Source organism: Arachis ipaensis, chromosome B09, assembly GCF_000816755.2.
Source record: "Arachis ipaensis cultivar K30076 chromosome B09, Araip1.1, whole genome shotgun sequence".
NCBI classification, from domain to species: Eukaryota; Viridiplantae; Streptophyta; class Magnoliopsida; order Fabales; family Fabaceae; genus Arachis; species Arachis ipaensis.
Genome location: NC_029793.2, coordinates 142,116,446 through 142,134,451, shown reverse-complemented (window position 1 = coordinate 142,134,451; position 18,006 = coordinate 142,116,446). Strand labels below are relative to the sequence as shown.

The following is an 18,006-nucleotide window of genomic DNA, read 5'->3' as shown; positions in this document are numbered from 1 at the left end:
CATGCACATGGTAATTCATTAAGTACCATTTGGCAATTGTATTTTCAACATTCTCCAACCAGCTTATTAAATAGTATCTGATAGGTTCAAGGTTCTGAAAATTGAACTCGATAAATCTAGAGGTTCAATAGTTTACCGGTTCAATCAAGGATCAAATTAACCTGATCAGTCCGATTTTCAGAATCATTGATAGGTTAAATGCTTGCGTGATAAGTCAAATACTTATTGTCCCATTGAATCAAAGTTAAATTTTGTATAAAAATCAGGATTCTATAAGGAATATAAACTTATGAACTTATGTTTTTGAATGAAATGATTAATGCAAAAGAGATGATCACCTTGGGTAGATGGTGTCCAAGTGAAGAACCAATAAAGGGTCTTGTGATCAATAGGAATAGCACCAGCTCTAAAATCATCTCCAAAGAACTGCATGAACTTGTGCTCAAACCCATGATTGTTCTTCAACTCTGTACATCCCCTGATCGCCGATCTCCCCACGAAAGCCGCCGCCTTGAAGCCTAACCACCTCGCCACCACCGAGTTCACTCCATCACAACCAATCAATACCTTTAAAGATACAAACAATCATCTATCATATGTTGAGCTTTACTAGCTTGTGTATATTTTTCATAACAAATTAGTTGGTTAAATGAATAATTTCTTACCTTGGTTTTGATGGATGTTCCATCAGCAAGATGGAGTATCTTAGAGAAACCAGATTCCTCAATAGCAACAACCTTTGACAAGTACCTAATGGTTCCACTTGGAAGCTCATTGGCAAGTGCTTCCAACAATAATTCCCTTTTAATGCATCTCGTTTCAGAGGCTCCACTGCATAAAATAAAACAAAATGTATCCCATTTTAAGCAAAACCTTGAGATGAAAAATCAATGAACAAAACTGATTATAGTGAAATTAATCTATATATCATTATAGAGTGTACTTACTCCTTTCCCTTGAACGAAACAGTTGATGTTTGTTGCCCTGTGATCAATGAAGTAGTCACATTCCTGCAGTAATCCAATAAACACATTAGTATTATAAATTTCAAGTAAACACCAAACTAATCTCAAAGAATTTCATATCAAATACTTTGATTTCCAACTAACTTTTATTCTCTAAAAAGTTACTCTTATTGGACAAATTAGTGGTTCCATCTTAGAGTGTATTCTTTAGACCTAATTGTTTGATAAAGTTTAGGGTTATTTATTTTGTGCTTTAAGAACACATGTTAAATTTATAAATTAAAATTTTTTTTATTGAAAATATAAAATTTTTTAAGTTTTCAATGCATTTGTTTTACATTCTTTAAATAAAAATTTTTAAATTTTTTTTACTAATGATAAACTTAACTAAACCCTAAAATTGGGATAAGTATTGTTTTGTTCCCTAACGTTGAGGGTCAGAATCGAAATCGTCCCTAGTGTAATTTTTGATTTAGAATCGTCCTTAATGTTGCATTTTATTTTAAAATCGTCCTTAATGCTCCATTTCATTTTAAAATCGTCCTTTCTGACCATCAACGTTAGGGACCAAAACAATACTTATTCCTCTAAAATTTATTAAAAATTTATTTATCCAACATGCATATTAAAATTTGATTAGAAGCACCGAAAGACAGACGGACCAATCTGTCCAACGAGAATAATTCTCTCTGGAGAATAAAAATTTCTTGAAAACCAAATTATCCAATGTGAAATCAATTTGGGTGTTTATTCTATAATTTTTTTTACTCTTAGTTCATAATAGGGTTTATTACCCATGAAGGTGAACATGTTTGGGGCGAAGGATGTGTGCAACACCAACAGCTTCCAAAGCCTTCCATGCATTCTTCCATGTTAATAGAGCAAAACCAGCGGTTCTCAATTTATCTGAAGATTCTAACACCAAACTTGGGATACCCAACCTGCAAATTACATGTGTATTATTAGTAATCTTGGAATTAAATGGTAATTTAAATACACATTTGGATGCATAAAAGTATAGTATTGTTGTACCTTTGAAGTCCTAAGGCAGTTGTAAGGCCAGCAACACCACCACCCACAATCACAATATCTTTAACTAATGTTGTTGTTGTTGTTGATGTTGTTGCCATTTCTTAATAGGCCTTAATCTTTGATGTGTGTTATCTCTTATTATTGGATATGTGCTTCTAATTATTATATCCTTATTTATATATGTGGGTACACTTGTTTTTATAAGTGCTTTTGGTCAAACATGGTGAGTGGTCACGGTTGTGCTTATTTAAGATTAAAGGTGCCGTGATTCTTTTTTATTTGCTTCAAGACTGAGAGAGTATATCTGTCACTAAAAACAAATTGAAGCAACATGTAATTTTTGTGATTTATAAAATAATCAAGGTGATTTATTTAAACTATGCATGTAATTTTTGAGTCATCATATACGTTTTCAATATGTATATTTATATTTCAGCATGTATTTTATACTAATGGCTAATTTTGGTAGCTAATTTTAGTGTACACGTAGCATAACTCATATATATAATATTATAATTCTGGTAAAGTACTAAATTGATCCCTTACGTTCGGGTATAATCCTATTTGGATTTTTAAGGTTTAAAGTATTCTATTTGAATCTAACAAAAGTTTCATTTAGCTTAAATGAAGTCCCACTATGAGGTCAAAGTTAAATAATTAACGAAATGTCCTATATGACAGCAGTATAAGAACAAGGTCGATAATCTGAAAAATAAGTACACACTTCAAAGACACAAAATCAACCGTAGATGCATCAATACATTTATTTATCATTTTTCTTAGTTCTATAAAAAAATATTTTATTTAAATTGTAAAAAAAATAATAAATAAATGTATTGATGCATTCACGGTTGATTTTGTATCTCTAGAGCTTGTACTTGTTTTTCAGATTATCGACCTTGTCCTTATACTACTGTCATGTATAAAATTTTTTTGAATTCAAATAAAACACTTTAAACCTTAAAAACTAAAACAGAATTACGTCCAAAACGTAAACACAAATCGAATACTTTATCTTATGATTCTAAACTACATGGCAATGTTAATATATTATTCACTATTTAATTATTTATTGCATTGTTACTTTCACTTGAATATTCATGGATAAGCTAGTAAGAGTGGCGAGAGATCCAAAGATGGCAAAAACAAATTTGAAGTGCAGCCATATTATGGACAGATTTTGTGATCAACATGCATTGAATCTAGTCATCTAGCTTCTTCTCATCATTGCTGACTCCTAAAACATTATTGTTCAAAACAAAATATGATGGCTTTATTGTGGACACAGGTGCAATATTTGAACGTTGAATATTTTAAAGAAAAAATATTGCTCTACATCTTTGTTTTTTTTTCATTATTTACAAATAATTAAAAAAAGTTAGAAAAAATAAATTCAAATAAAAAATATCAAAAATATAATATAAAAATATAAATTAATTTTATAATTATGATTATTATAATACTTTTTTTATATATTTATTATATTTAATTAGTAATTTATGTTTTAATTGAATAATAATAGAAAAGTGTGTTTTTAATTTTTTTTCTTAAAGATGATCGATTGATTGATTTTCATATTTTGCCATATATTTAGAAGTGTTGATGTGACATTATTAGAAAAAATAAGATGATTAAAATTTATTGTATAAAAAGTTAGTATTAATCTCTATAGATTATAAATAGATAAATAGATAGATAGATATGCAATAACTCTTTTAGAGGATCGGTGTGGAATGAATTTTCCCAATTTTTTATTTTATTTGAGACTTAAGAGAATAAAGTGTAATTTCTCACCATATATTTTATAAGCGGGACAAAAAAATATAAAAAAAATATTAAAAAATAAAAGATTACACTTTACCTTTTTAGTTAATTTTTTTTTGAGAGAGTCTATTCCTGTGTTATATCCTTATAAATAGTGCAGGATTGCTTTGTTTCAAAATACCAAGGGAGAGAAAGAAAAAGTTAATGTATTTTTTCTCACCGAAAGAGGTGCGAATAATACCTAAAAATGATGTAGTATGAGTTTTTACTTTTTACCCGGAAAATATTTTTGGGGATAATAGCTCTATAATTTTTTCGTATAGAAAAATCGGTATTCAAAAATCACTATATGTAATTTTTCTGTGTTTAACAATGTAGAAAAAATAGTGTTATTTATTTTGAATATAATGAATTTCTTTCGAAATTTTCGCCTATGATTTTTGTCTGAATTTTAGTTTTTTCATATAAAATATTAATGTAAGTTACAATTCATGTAATCGTTTTTGTATAGCACTATCCATTGTAAGTATACAGTACTATTTATTTTTCCGTATAAAAACTATTCAAATATACAATATATATAGTATTATTCACGAATATGATTTATTTGGGTCAAAATTTATTTCTCTTTGGTTAATATTAACAACTATTTAGAAGTAAAACAAACCCTCAATTTACAAATTTATTTAGTTCATGGTAAACACAACATAACAACTATGATATCCATATTATTTTACAAAAAAAGATAATGGTTTCATAAGTTGTGATAAAATGACGCGAATGAACTAGAGCTCAAATGACATAATCTCTCTATACTCATTTAGAAGTTGTGGGTTCGAGTCAAAGATTTCTCTGGGTTCATTATTAGTCGTCTAATTTTCCACAATCAAAATCAGATTTCTTGAGTAACAAACCAGCAAGGAATGCAGCCAAGAATTTGTCCCTCAAAAAACCAACGAATTTAGAACCACCCTGCTGAATAACACCAATCATATAAGCAGTGCTAATGAGATCAATGCCTCTCCATCTTCTCTCATTTGCATATTTCTTCAAAGCTTCCTCAATCCTCTTGTATTGTTGTTCATCTTCATCATCATCTTTCAATTGCTGTGTTCCTTGTTTCTTGGAGAATACGTCACCTAAGCACCTTGCAAGAACAACACCATCTTCCAATGCAGAACAACCGCCTTGCCCAAGATCAGGAGTCATGGGATGGAATGCATCTCCGGCCACACAAACGTTTCCTTTGCTGATGTTTCCAAACAAGAGCTCCCATGGATGTCTATATCTAAGTCGCGACGAAAAGAAGCTATGTAGCTCAGTGTTTTCTATGACTGATCTTACATCACTTGGCATTTTCTCAAGCTTGTCCAACACAAATTGCTTCAATTTAGTTGGGTCATGTTCTTGATCTTTCTCTGCAAGAATGGTAACTATAATATTAATCTCATAGGCTAATAACCATTGTAATCAACAATTTCCACAATAAACCAACTTATACTTTGAAAAAAGATTTAAGGACTATTCCTTAAACAAGTGTTAGTGTGCATAGTGGTTTGCAAGAATCTAAGATCAAGACAACACTTTTTTTTAACATAATTTAGCTTGTTTTATGAGTTTAAATAAGGAAGCTTAAAACAATTCTACTGGGCTGAAAAAAAGGAATCACCTTGATTGGTTTGATTCCAAGTAAAAAACCAATAAACACCCTTTTCATCAGTAGGAATAACCCCAGTTCGAAAACCGTCTCCGAAGAACTGCATAAACTTGGGCTCAAACCCATGATTGTTCTTGTACTCTGTATATCCCCTGATTGCAGATCTTCCGGCGAAAGCGGCCTCCTTGAAGCCTAACCACTTTGTAACCACAGAGTTCACTCCATCACAACCAATCAAAACCTATTCAGTTGTAAACACCAAACATCCATTTATATGGATCAGTTAAGGTTTACTAATAACTTGCATTCATTGCATAAAACTTGTTTGTTATGTATATGTCATGAAATGTAACACATTGTTTTAGTTACCTTAGTTTTGATGGTTGTTCCATCAGAAAGATGCAGTATCTTAGAGAATCCAGATTCCTCAATAGCAACAACCTTTGACAAGTATCTGATTCTGTCATTAGGAATCTCACTGGCAAGTGCTTCCAACATTAAGTGCCTTTTAACACAACGAGTTTCACTGCATCCATTGAAAATCATTCCATATGGAAAAATTCTCAGGTTAAGCTAGAAAACTGAATGATAATAAGGTTTAATTACTCTGTTGGTCTCTATAGTTTTGCAAAATTTTCAATTAGGTCCCTATACTTTTTTTCCTTTTAATTGAGTCTTTGTACCAAATTTTTTTTTAATTAGGTCTCTACACTTTTTTTTTTCTTTTATTTAGGTCCCTATACCAATTATTTTTTTTAGTTGGATCTCTATAAAATTAAGCCAATTACTATTGAGAGGGACTTAATTGAAAAAAAAAATTAGTGCAAGGACCCAATTAAAAAGAAAAAAAATTTAGAGACCTAATTGAAAATTTTACGAAACTATAGGGACCAACAGAGTAATTAAACCTAATAATATGAAATTCATGCATATAGAGTGTACTCACTTCTTGAAAGAACCAGTTGATGTCTGTTGCCTTGTGATCAATGAAGTAGTCACATTCCTGCAAACAAATTAACTTCTTATTCAGTTTAACTAATTCAAACCTGAAAGATCACGAGTTAATATTCAGATTGGTCTCTGAACTGGTCATTAATCGATTTACTCAATTTGGTTTCCTAACTTAGTATTCGTATTAGTCCCTGCTTAAGGGACCATTTTAACTTCACGGATCAATTTGAGTATTAACTCAAAGATCACATATTGAAAATGCGAATAAGTATGATATGAGAAAATAGTTAGTTGGTAGTTACCCTTCAAGTTGAAGATGTTTGGAGCGGAGGGTGTTTGCAACACCAACAGCATCCAAGGCCTTCCATGCATTCTTCCATACTGTTAGAGCAAAACCAGTAGCTCTCAGTTTATCTGAAGATTCTAGCACCAAACTTGGGATACCCAACCTGCATCAAACAATTTATATTATGATGTCAAAAAATAATTTTACCAAGATTTTTTATTTAATGTTAAAATAATATATATTGATATAAAAAATTAATAGTAAAATATAACTATAATTGTTAACGAAAATTTTGGTAAAATTACAATTTAATAATTAAAAAATTATTGAAAAATATTTTTAAAAAAATAATTATTAATCTTTTAAAATATTTTGGTAAAAATACAATTTAATTAATAAAAAATAAGTTATTAAAAGTTATTTTGGTAAGTAAAATTTAATGACAAAAAAATAAAATTTAATAATTTATTAAAGAATATTTTAGTAAGCAAAATTTAATGACAAAAAAATAAAATTTTTGCTAAAGAGTATTTTTGTAAAAAATAATTTATTTTTTCTTGAAAAATGGATAAAGTAACATTAGTTGACACAAATTTAAAATGGATTAAAGATGAGGTTTTTTAAAAGTTATAAGGGAGATGAATGTACATTTTACAAATAGAGGAGAGAAAAGTGTCATTTTAGCATCTCTGAGGAGAGGGGAGTAAAATTTTTTCATATTTAATTAGGTATTTATATTTTTTTTCTTTTCAATTGGAGTCTTACATTACTTTTAATTTTATAATTATGTCATTTTCATGTTAAAAACGTTAATTGTGAATATTTTAAATTTGTAAAAAAATATTCAATTAACTCTAATATTTTTAGACTAAGATTCTAAGAAAGACTTAATTATAAAATTAAAAATAGGTAGGAACTCAATTGAAAAAAAAATATAAAAAACTAACTACAAATTTGATAAAATTATAGAAACCGACCAAATAATTAAAGCTATAATCATCATATGGATTAAATATAATACAGAAGTCTATTATTTTCATGGAAGATACCTGTGAAGTCCTAAGGCAGCAGTTAGGCCAGCAATTCCAGCACCAACAATCACAATATCTTCTTCAATTAACACTTTTGTTGTTTCCATGCTTTTGCTTTTGGGGAGAATATTTAAACTTTAAAGTGAATGTTATGATTGAACACATCACATGCAGGGAACTTAAATAGTGTGGTTGGAAATACATGATGACGACTATGATTATGACATTGATTATTGAAGGACCAATGTCCCATAATTCATTTGTTGCTGATGACTGGTCATACGTAAGCACTAACCACCCTTTCTTATTTTAATGCCTTCTAAGTTTATCCGTATTATTTTTTACTATTAATTGTTATCACTAATAAGTTATCACTCTTGAGGCAAACCATCTGTGCACATGCAAATTGTTTGTGGCGGAAAAAATCGTCATTGCTGACAACCCAAATTGAACAGTCATGTTTCATGTAAATAAAAGATAAGTTACTTAAGAAATTATTATTTTTTAATTTATTTATGGGTAATAAAAGATAAAAAAAAAAAATCAAACTCGTTTAATTATGTTTATGAATTTAGGTATGTTTTCGATTTTCTCTCTGTACTTTCAACTCTCTTAACTTTTTTAATAATTTAACATAGATGATCTTAAAATTAAAGAATCTAAGAATTTTTAACAAGTAGTTTTTCACTTAAAAAAAACCAATCTAAACTAGCACTATATCTACAATTAAACTAAGCATCCTCAACATAATATTCATCACAGATTAGCCTGGCCAGATGAAAAACGAAAGGGAAAAAAAAATCCATTAGGTCAAAGAAGATACCGTAAACAAATCATATTGCGTCTCTACTGGTGAGGTAGATGGTAAAACCTAGAAAATACTCCCTATTTTTGGTTATTAGATTTTCTAATTAAGGTACTAAAGTTTTGTCTTAATCATCTAGGATATTATTGATAGATATTCGACTATTCTAATTTAACTTTAGGTATTATAAAAGAGAATAGGTCTTCTAAACAAAATTTGTTTTCCTTCAACTCTAATCAAAACTGTTAGTTAAGAAACTAAATAACTTATTATCTTTACCCATCTCACATTACCAAAGTTTTTAAAAAATATTATGGTGTAAAGTACTATTTTAATCTCTAATATTTGGATTAAGTATTAATTTGGTTTCTAACGTTTTAAACATTTTGTTTCAATCTTAAAAATTTTAAATAGGTTCAATGTTATACTGTTAAATTTGATATAAATAATTAGCATATTAAAGAGTCAATAACATTTAATATCAGATTATCAGTACCTAAGTAAAATTAAAACACTAACGATCATCAATGTAAATCCTTTTTCTTTAATTCTAAAGCATTAATGATTGATGACTAGAATTTGAATTTTGTACAAGAAGAAGGACCAAAGTATTTTGGTTATGTTTATTTAACACATAGAAATAAGAAAATATGACTTAATTAATAAAAAGTTAAAAACATTGTTAACATCTACGTCACTCACTCCGTTAATTGTTCGTGTTAAATTTAACCCGGGACAAAATTGAATTTGGATCGTTTGAAACTTTTTTAGACTAAAATATAACGTTGGAAACGATACGAGCCAAATTAGTATTTGGCCCAAACATTAAGGACCAAAATAGTATTTTACTCAAATATTATGTATATACAAAAAATTATCATTATATATGTCTTTTTTTTTTTGTTTTCTATGGAATTCTCTTATCTAATAGGTCAAAATCTAATCCGTTGCGAATCAAAACTCCATTTAAGGATTTACCGACTGGTCAATGAGTTATTGCATGTACAAAGCAAAATTCGAATCCTCGACATTTGCTTAAGGGGACTAATGATCTAATCACTAGACCAACTCAAATTATTTATCATATATTTGTTTATAAATATATGTTATTTTGTACATTTTTAATGCGAATTTTGCATACCAACATATATTATATGCGAATAAATAATTGATTGTCAGTGTATAAATATAATAAGAAAAATTATAAGTTTAGAATAAAAATTGTCTTATATATAAAGTGGCCTTGGAGATTTCAAAGTTTATACATACAATTTAAGGGCCAAAGGGAAGGAACTTTGCAGTGTAATTTTCTCGTGAAATGCGGTAAGATAGAGAGTAACGAGATACTAAGAATCAAGATTGAAGCATTGGCCATTTATGGCTGATTATCGGTAGGAAGTGGTGTTGTATTTCCGTTTCCATAGTTTCTTTTTTCCAGCATTAACAATTTTTTTTTTAACTCAATTATTGAAGAGTAAAACAAGCAAACAACAACTCAAATACTCAATTTATAAATTTATGTGGGTCATAGTAAAGATAACATAACAACTATAATGTACATATCATTTTACAAAAAAGAGAACGGTTTCATAAGTTGGGATAAAATAACTTTTTTTTTAACATACGTTTTTAGAACTCAGCATGGAACCTGTCAGTACCTTCAGTGGATAAAGTGATCACGATTTATAGAAGGATTTTTCTTGGTTCATTAGTAGTTGTGTAATTTCCCACAATCAAAATCAGATTTCTTGAGTAACAAGCCACCAAGGAATGTAGCCAATAATTTGTCCCTCATAAAGCCAACCAATTTAGAACCACCCTGCTGAATAAAACCAACCATATAAGATGTGCTAATGAGATCAATGCCTCTCCATCTTCTCTCATTTGCATATTTCTTCATAGCTTCCTCAATCCTCTTGTATTGTTTTTTCTCTTCATTATCATCTTTCAAATGGGTTCCTTGTTTCTTGGAAAGTACCTCACCTAGGCGCCTTGCTAGAACAACACCATCTTCCAAAGCAGAACAACCACCTTGGCCAATGTCTGGCATCATGGGATGGAATGCATCTCCGGCAACACACACATTCCCTTTGCTGATGTTTCCGAACAAGAGCTCCCATGGATGTCTATATCTCAGTCGCGACAAACAGAAGTTATCCAGCTCGGTGTTTTCTATGACTGATCTTACATCACTTGGCATTTTCTCAAGTTTGTCCAATGCAAAATGCTTCAATTTAGCTGGGTTATGTTCTAGATCTTTATCTGCAAGAATGGTAAGCATAATGTTAAATCTCATAAGCTAATAACTGTTGTAAATGAATGTTAAAACAGGTAACAATTTCCACAGTAAACCCCTCAAAGGGAGAAGTGTTACTGTGCTTAGCCATTTGTAAGAATCTATTATCAAGAAAAGTGCTTTTTTATAATAGAATATAGCTTGTTTTCATAGTTTTAAGTAAGGAAACTTGAACAATTATGGGCTGAAACAAAGAAATTACCTTCACTGGTTGGATTCCAAGTGAAAAACCAATAAATACCCTTTTCATCGGTAGGAATAACACCAGCTCGAAAACCATCACCGAAGAACTGCATGAACTTAGGCTCGAATCCATGATTGTTCTTGTACTCTGCACATCCTCTGATTTCACATCTTCTAGTGAAAGCGGCCTCCTTGAAGCCTAACCACTTTGCAACCACAGAGTTCACTCCATCACAACCAATCAAAACCTTTTCAGTAGCAAACATGAAACATCCATGTATGTATAAGTTAAAATTTACTAATAACTTGCATTCATTGGATAAAACTTGTTTGTTATGTATGTCATGTAATGTAACACATTATGCTAATTACCTTAGTTTTGATGGTTGTTCCATCAGAAAGATGGAGCAACTTAAAGAATCCAGATTCCTCAATAGCAACAACCTTTGACAAATACCTGATTGTGTCACTAGAAAGCTCACTAGCAAGTGCTTCCAACATTATGTGCCTTCTAACACAACGAATTTCACTACACCCATATAGCAAAATTTTCAAATCAAATTAGAGAACTGAATAATAATCACACAAAAAAAAGCATAAATAGAGTGAAATTCATGCATATAGAGTGCACTCACTTCTTTCCTAGCTCCTTGAAAGAAATAGTTGATGTCTGCTGTCCTGTGATCAATGAAGTAGTCCCACTCCTGCAAACAAATTCGAGTTCTAATTCAATTTAACCAACTGAAACCCGAAAAATCACCATAAGTGATAAGTCAAGATTGACAATGTGAATAAGTATGATATGATAAATAGCTAGTTGGTAGTTACCCTTGAAGTTGAGGATGTTTGGAGCGGAGGGTGTTTGCAGCATCAACAGCATCCAAGGCCTTCCATCCATTCTTCCATATTGATAGAGCAAAACCAGTGGCTCTCAATTTATCTGAACTTTCTAACACCAAACTTGGGATACCCAACCTGCACCAAACAATTTATATTATGATCTCTAAATCACATAATCAACATATGGATTATATATAGTACGATAATAATTTTCATGGAAGATACTTGTGAAGTCCCAATGCAGTAGTGAGGCCAGCAATTCCAGCACCAACAATCACAATATCTTCTTCAACTAACACTTTTGTTGTTTCCATGATTTTGCTTTTCTGTGGGGAATACTAATCTGAATGTTAGGATTGAGCACACCACATGCAAGGACCTTACATATTGAAGTTTGAAATATATGATGACTGATATATTATTGAAGGACCAAGGTCCCATAATTCATTTGTTGCTTATGATTGGCCATTCATAAGCACCCCTTCTTATTTGAATGCCTACTAAGTTCGTCCGTAATATTTATTTATGGGTTTAGCTTAAAGTTACCCATTAAAAAATTTTATAGAAAAAAAACATCTATTTTATTATACGGTACTATCAGTAGAACGAACAAATTTCCCATAAATAGGTTCATAAATAGAGAGAAGCATCATAGTACTCGGGATGAACCAAGGAAGAGAAACGTTGCAGTTCTCTAATCATTCTTCATCCTTGATACTTGCAAACTGTTTTATCACATGCAATATATTTCGATTGGCGTGCCCAAAAAATGAGTCATTGCTGACACCCCAGATTTGGCATCTCTTAAATCTTAATACAACTTTTTAACTACTCTCCACTACTAAACAAAGATAATAATAAAAAAAAAAATTGTTTTTTTACTTGTATTAGTTAAAAAGATAATTTAAGGACATACCTAACCTAAAACAGTCACTCTCTACAGAATGTTATTGCGGACGCAAACTTTAAATAAGAAATATAAACAAATTAGAACATTACTGTCTCCCAAAACTTGGTCTGGGAGATTATCAATTTATCACCATCAACCAAAGTTGAATTACAGCAGTAATGTGTCTAGCAAACATTGCAAAACCATTGCCGCTATCAAAAACAGCAATAGGATCTTAAAATCAAAGCAACCCCATTATATATATAGCTTTTGCAAACAGCAGCTTTCCAACTTGCCATGTTGGAAGTACATAACTTAGTTACATGATTCATCATGCAATAACTACAAAACGATGGACCAATGAGAATTCATCTGCTATCTGGGAATTTATCCTCATATGTCTGGGGAACCTGCCAACAATTCACATGATTTAATAGATTTCTGGTTAGGGGTTAGAAAGCTGATAAGCTGTGAAAATCTGGAAAAATCCAAACAAGGAAAACAAAAATAATCAGTCATATGCACCATAAAGCTTGCAGTGATCATCTTCCCAGCAAACCATCTTCCATGTAGGGCACGCTGTGCACTTGTTGCGGATTGAGTATTTTCAAACCGTAAGTAGACGGAACCAGCACTATTTCTGCTTATCATAAAAAATGAAAAGATAAAAAAGCTGCAGCTTATCGTCTTATGGAAGGCATAGAGGAACATAAAGCTTACTATACTCACTTATCGACAAAGATGTGCTTTAACTTCCCAAACTTAGAGCATTCTGCCTCAACATCTTCTTTAATATCCAAATCAAAATCCGATTCCTTCTGCAGTACATAAGGTCAATAATATCATCAGGCCACTATTTTGAAAAAGAATGCAAGGTGAAAATCTTCATAATATAGGTCATTTAACCACCTCGTCTTTGGGATCAAACATATTCTTTAACAGTAAGCATTCACTTGGAACACCAATTGTATCAATAGAGGAAATGGTAGGTGTGGGAACTTGAAGGCCTCCACCTGGCAATCCAGGTACCGTAGGAATAGAAGAAAGGGGAGAACCGACCATTGCAGGCATATTAAGGCCAGTGACGTTGACAGCAGCATTACCAGCTGAACCAGTCATGCTACAAACAAAAGCAAAAGAAGTGAGACTAAAGTGATATCAAAATATGACGAGCCAAATTGGAATGTACAACAAACCTAGGTGCAGTGCCACTGCGGTTCAACTTCTGCATGAGTAATGCTCGAGAACTGGCATTCAGGGACTGAAAAATATAAGAAAGGTCAGCTAAGAACCAGTACAAGTGCCACTTGCACTTGGGACAGAAGAGTGGGGGTTATTGTTAACTGCATTCAATTAAATAATAACCACAAATCCACAATAAAATACTAGCGAAATATGATTATATTTATACTAAATGTGGTGGCTCCGATGCAATCATGGAGAAGCAGCCTTTATGGGAAAGCTGAGAAACATAGTAACATTTAAAGATATTATACGCAAATCTTCAGACAAAATATATCACTTACCAAGCCACCACCTTCATCATCATCAAGATCACCAGTATTTCCTCCAACTTCTTGCATTCCAGATTGATCAGTAATAGCGGACACCTAATCCATAAATAAATAAATAAATGCAATCAGGTCATTCTATTTAGATCCTCTACACACAAAGATCATAAACAGAATATCCATTTTGTAGCAGTCATTAGCATCCAACTTTTATTAATTTATGGACACTGAAGATCATATTTAGTTGTCTATTTTCCTGAAAATTAAGTAATATTCCACAAGCTGAGTGCTCATTTTGATATTTTAGTAATGCACATTCTCCAAATATAAAACCTAACTTGAGTCAAACAAGGACCACTAAACTCAGATCTAAGGACAAAACAATAGTACGTACCTTGATTGTCCTGCCACCAATTTCCAATTGACCATTCAAGCTCTGTGCATTTCTCGCATCTTCAAGGCGTGCAAACTACAATAAACAATGGTTCAATCAACTGACACTGCTAGAAAAAATTGCAATTTTATAGAAGACTAGTCTCTCAAGTCCTGCAGACTGCAGTTCAATACAATCAAAGCTTCCGCATAGAATATGGGCAACCTCTTCAAATATTACTATAACATATAATTTTAGAAAAGGAAGTTATAAAAACATAAAGGAAGAGGCAACCAAAATTGAATGCATTTAACCAGACAAAAAAGTCATGATTAATCACCTGCACAAAGCCAAAACCTTTGCAGTTCCCACTTTCATCAAGGGGCAGCTGGACAAGCTCAACCTGACCAAATGCTTCAAACACCTAAAAAATGAGACCAAGGAAGACAAGAGAATAACATAGGCAATTAGAAGGGAAAGATTGGACTCAAAAATAATAAATCAATAAACTGTGAAGGAAAAACAAGATCCTAAGTTCAACTAATTGACAAAGAAAGGGAAGAGAAACAAAAACACTAGATACATTCTAAGTACATGAGTCTAGCTCATTCTACAATCAGAATTGCATCATATCATGACGACCCCTTGCGGTCTATTAAATCTAGAGACTCATTTAGAAGTGACGAATTGTACATAGGCCAAAAGAAAAATAAGTGCTCACCGTCCGAAGATCAGTTTCGGTCATATTGAAATGCAGATTGCCTACATATAGCCTTCTTGCTCCCCCTGAATATGGGCCTATAGCTCCAGCAGGTCCAGTAGCAACAGATGTTGTGGACTGAACCAAATTTTTTTCTGCTTCTGATGGCTTCACCATCACTGGTTGACCAAGAAGAAATTGGCCAGAAAGTGCTATTGCCATGGGGACAGACATGACATCATAGAACTCAATATACCTGTAAACATAAACAAAAAAGTAATAATTATATAAACCTACAAAGCCATTGAAAGAGCAGGGTTATAAAATGTAAGTTTTAATTACAAATGCACTGATGGCCCATTAATTGAGATGGTGAAAGTTTTGTAAAATCACTGTACATAGAGAAACAGATTTCGATACATATAGAAAGGGGGAAAAGATAATAGACCATTATTACAATGAAAACTTGGCAAAAACTATGCTTGTTAATTCCACAGTTCCCTCGCATCATAAATATATCAGTATGTATATTTGTCAACCCCTATGGTGGTGTTCGGTGTTCATAAAACTAGCACACAATTTTTAAGTTGTACAAATTCACTTGAATCAAACATGATATACAAATTCTCAAGATATAATGCCATCCTTCATTCATTTATTTAACAGCCAACAGCACCTGTTTCATGCTACTCCCCAGTTTCCATAACTATAAACAGAAGTTAGCATTCAAGATTCTTAAATGGGAAAAGTATGATAGTCATTAATGGCAACTACATGGCATAACTGAGAAGAGAAACAATGATTTAGTTCTGTGCACAGGGATGTAATGCATACCCAACACCCTTAGAGCGTCTTGAATTGCGGTCCATAATTAACCGAACATCTCGCACCTGAATTTGATAAAAGAGAGATGTCAGGAAGACCTAGATTAAAATAAATGGGACCTTGAAACCAAAAAGACCAAAATAAGAAAGTAGAAATGCATAGCAATTGAGATATTATAAGTTAGAATTTTGTCCAAGCATCACTGCAGACTTCTATATACTATTGGCGTTAGGCAAGAAGGTGCAACATCAATCATGAACGTTACACTTTTAGTAAAAGTTCTTAAATTACTTGGCAGCTCACAATTTACTACAGTGTAAATCTATTCATCTCTTCATAATGATCTTTAAATTATGTTAAGTTATTAATAAGAATGGATGTAGTCACACTGACAGCAAACAATCTATACGTTTACAATCTATATTTCATCAGGTAACGTTGTTTTTTAAGGGAAACAGAGATATACTAGATTCAAAGGTCAGAAGGAAACAGAATCTAATCCATTTAGAAGGTATTTCTTCACATTTATATATTATACTACATGGTTCCATTCAAACTAACAGAAGAAAGCAACTCTAACGTTACATAAGAAAGTATATGGAGTATCATGACCTTGCCCGCCCTTGAGAAGAACTCATACACATCTCTTTCATCTGCTTTCAGAGAAATCTGGGGAAATGGGGAAATGCTTTGACATATTAGTGCTTGCGATAAATGATGTCAGCAAATAGAACATCTGGTTGCATTCCAGATATATCTGGATTACCTGATAAGCAAACACAGTTCTTTGATCTCTTTCAGGATCAACCTCAGGTTCTGCTGCCTCTTCCTTTTTCTCTTTATGTCTTCTGCAGCACAAGAAAAGTGCAAAATTATGGCCCATGTTATTCGAATATGTGCATCTCTTCATAGCAATTCAGATATGAAAAAAACAATAACATATGGATAACAAACTATTGCATCAACCATATTTTCCCGACACAAAAATTTCATAATCCTTAAATTTGAAAAGGAGCAGATAATTGGCCTTAAATGTATAAAGTCCAATTCCACGTTACAAAGGCCTGCAGGGAACTAGATTAAGTTAACATGAAATCCTTAGGTAACAAGTTTGAATTCATCACTTTGCTTGTTTAACTCAAAAAGAACCAGACCTAGAGATTAATGGAAATGGTAATTAATGCTACTGACACAAGATTTGTACCTTCTACAAATAAAACAAAATCTTATATTGAAACAGCATCGCCAATTTGGATTGATAGCAGTACGAAGGTTTGAGGGACCTAATTGCATTAAGTTGAAACCTGTTAAAAGCTTATATATACTTGGTAAGAGAAACCACACAAGCATAAAGAATGAAATTACTTTCATATATAGTTTATAGTTTTATAAAAGATGTCCCTAGTGACGAGACTAAATTAAAGGTACTAATCACCAATAACACGATGGAACATAGCACAAAAAATCCATCATATCCATGCTGTATAGAAATGACAAGAATCAAAGTGTACTGAATTTGGTTTCATATTTATCACGTTAAACAAAACTTAGGTGTCAAAGATGTTATCATCTGAGAGTCGCAAAAGTCATTCACTCAGAACCCATGAACCAATTGATATACAAGACCTGGACATTAATTATAGAATAGCCTAGAAGTATGATATTTCTTGAATTAATAACAACTACACCCATTACAAAAACTGTGACTAACATGCAGAACATTGTTTTTGCCCAAAGGCATCAGAAGATGAGATAGCTTCTCTTAAGCATAGCCCATTACTCCCTCACCAGCATTTCTGCAACATAATAAATGCAATTAAGCAACTAAGCTCAAAAGGGAAGATAAATAACATGCATCACTGCAGCTATAACAAACATTCAAACCCCCAAAAGCTTGC

At 31.8% G+C, this 18,006-nt stretch overlaps 4 protein-coding genes across 8 annotated transcripts in view; all 4 read right to left on the bottom strand.

Annotated features, from left to right (window-relative positions):
- Positions 1-2,182, bottom strand: part of LOC107617312 (FAD-dependent urate hydroxylase) — a 2,862-nt gene extending 680 nt beyond the window's left edge. The window contains exons 1-5 of the mRNA XM_016319051.2: positions 1,998-2,182; positions 1,760-1,906; positions 948-1,010; positions 666-831; positions 335-567 (exon numbers count right to left, since the gene is read on the bottom strand). Coding sequence (XP_016174537.1) covers positions 335-567; positions 666-831; positions 948-1,010; positions 1,760-1,906; positions 1,998-2,095 — 707 coding nt within the window. The 5' untranslated portion in view covers positions 2,096-2,182. The remainder of the gene's footprint in view (positions 1-334; positions 568-665; positions 832-947; positions 1,011-1,759; positions 1,907-1,997) is intronic.
- Positions 4,418-7,861, bottom strand: LOC107617314 (FAD-dependent urate hydroxylase). Its single transcript, XM_016319053.2, has 6 exons — positions 7,705-7,861; positions 6,672-6,818; positions 6,365-6,421; positions 5,788-5,944; positions 5,431-5,659; positions 4,418-5,179 (listed from the first exon to the last, which is right to left on the bottom strand). The coding sequence occupies exons 1-6, from the start codon at positions 7,791-7,793 to the stop codon at positions 4,626-4,628; spliced, it is 1,233 nt and encodes a 410-aa protein (XP_016174539.1). The 5' UTR covers positions 7,794-7,861; the 3' UTR covers positions 4,418-4,625.
- Positions 9,974-12,563, bottom strand: LOC110262370 (FAD-dependent urate hydroxylase-like). 2 transcript variants are annotated; one of them, XM_021110973.1, is made up of 6 exons: positions 12,036-12,563; positions 11,799-11,945; positions 11,606-11,674; positions 11,343-11,499; positions 10,990-11,218; positions 9,974-10,753 (listed from the first exon to the last, which is right to left on the bottom strand). In XM_021110973.1, exons 1-6 carry the CDS (start codon positions 12,122-12,124, stop codon positions 10,200-10,202), a joined length of 1,245 nt encoding a protein of 414 aa, XP_020966632.1. In that variant the 5' UTR covers positions 12,125-12,563; the 3' UTR covers positions 9,974-10,199. The 2 variants fall into 2 exon arrangements, with proteins under 2 accessions (XP_020966632.1, XP_020966633.1); XM_021110974.1 differs by having other exon boundaries at positions 10,990-11,176.
- The window catches only part of LOC107617310 (RNA-binding protein 39), a 7,194-nt gene continuing 1,936 nt past the window's right edge, over positions 12,749-18,006 (bottom strand). Inside the window, exons 1-14 of one of the 4 annotated variants that reach the window (XM_016319048.2) lie at positions 17,993-18,006; positions 17,820-17,904; positions 16,875-16,956; positions 16,721-16,777; positions 16,118-16,173; positions 15,305-15,539; positions 14,924-15,007; positions 14,605-14,679; positions 14,226-14,309; positions 13,896-13,960; positions 13,609-13,819; positions 13,429-13,517; positions 13,225-13,339; positions 12,749-13,109 (exon numbers count right to left, since the gene is read on the bottom strand). In XM_016319048.2, coding sequence (XP_016174534.1) covers positions 13,068-13,109; positions 13,225-13,339; positions 13,429-13,517; positions 13,609-13,819; positions 13,896-13,960; positions 14,226-14,309; positions 14,605-14,679; positions 14,924-15,007; positions 15,305-15,539; positions 16,118-16,173; positions 16,721-16,777; positions 16,875-16,956; positions 17,820-17,830 — 1,206 coding nt within the window. In that variant the 5' untranslated portion in view covers positions 17,831-17,904; positions 17,993-18,006 and the 3' untranslated portion in view covers positions 12,749-13,067. Of the gene's footprint in view, positions 13,110-13,224; positions 13,340-13,428; positions 13,518-13,608; positions 13,820-13,895; positions 13,961-14,225; positions 14,310-14,604; positions 14,680-14,923; positions 15,008-15,304; positions 15,540-16,117; positions 16,174-16,720; positions 16,778-16,874; positions 16,957-17,312; positions 17,392-17,819; positions 17,905-17,992 lie in introns of all 4 variants that reach the window. The other 3 variants (XM_016319046.2, XM_021110972.1, XM_016319045.2) reach the window with 3 other exon arrangements.

Coding starts and splice junctions, on each gene's coding strand:
- LOC110262370 (XM_021110973.1), bottom strand. CDS start 12,124: ATGGAAACAACAAAAGTGTTAGTTGAAGAAGATATTGTGATTGTTGGT. Junction 11,946..12,035: donor ACTGCATTGGGACTTCACAA/GTATCTTCCATG, acceptor TGTTTGGTGCAG/GTTGGGTATCCCAAGTTTGG. Junction 11,675..11,798: donor AAACATCCTCAACTTCAAGG/GTAACTACCAAC, acceptor ATTTGTTTGCAG/GAGTGGGACTACTTCATTGA.
- LOC107617314 (XM_016319053.2), bottom strand. CDS start 7,793: ATGGAAACAACAAAAGTGTTAATTGAAGAAGATATTGTGATTGTTGGT. Junction 6,422..6,671: donor AAACATCTTCAACTTGAAGG/GTAACTACCAAC, acceptor ATTTGTTTGCAG/GAATGTGACTACTTCATTGA. Junction 5,660..5,787: donor GAACAACCATCAAAACTAAG/GTAACTAAAACA, acceptor ACAACTGAATAG/GTTTTGATTGGTTGTGATGG.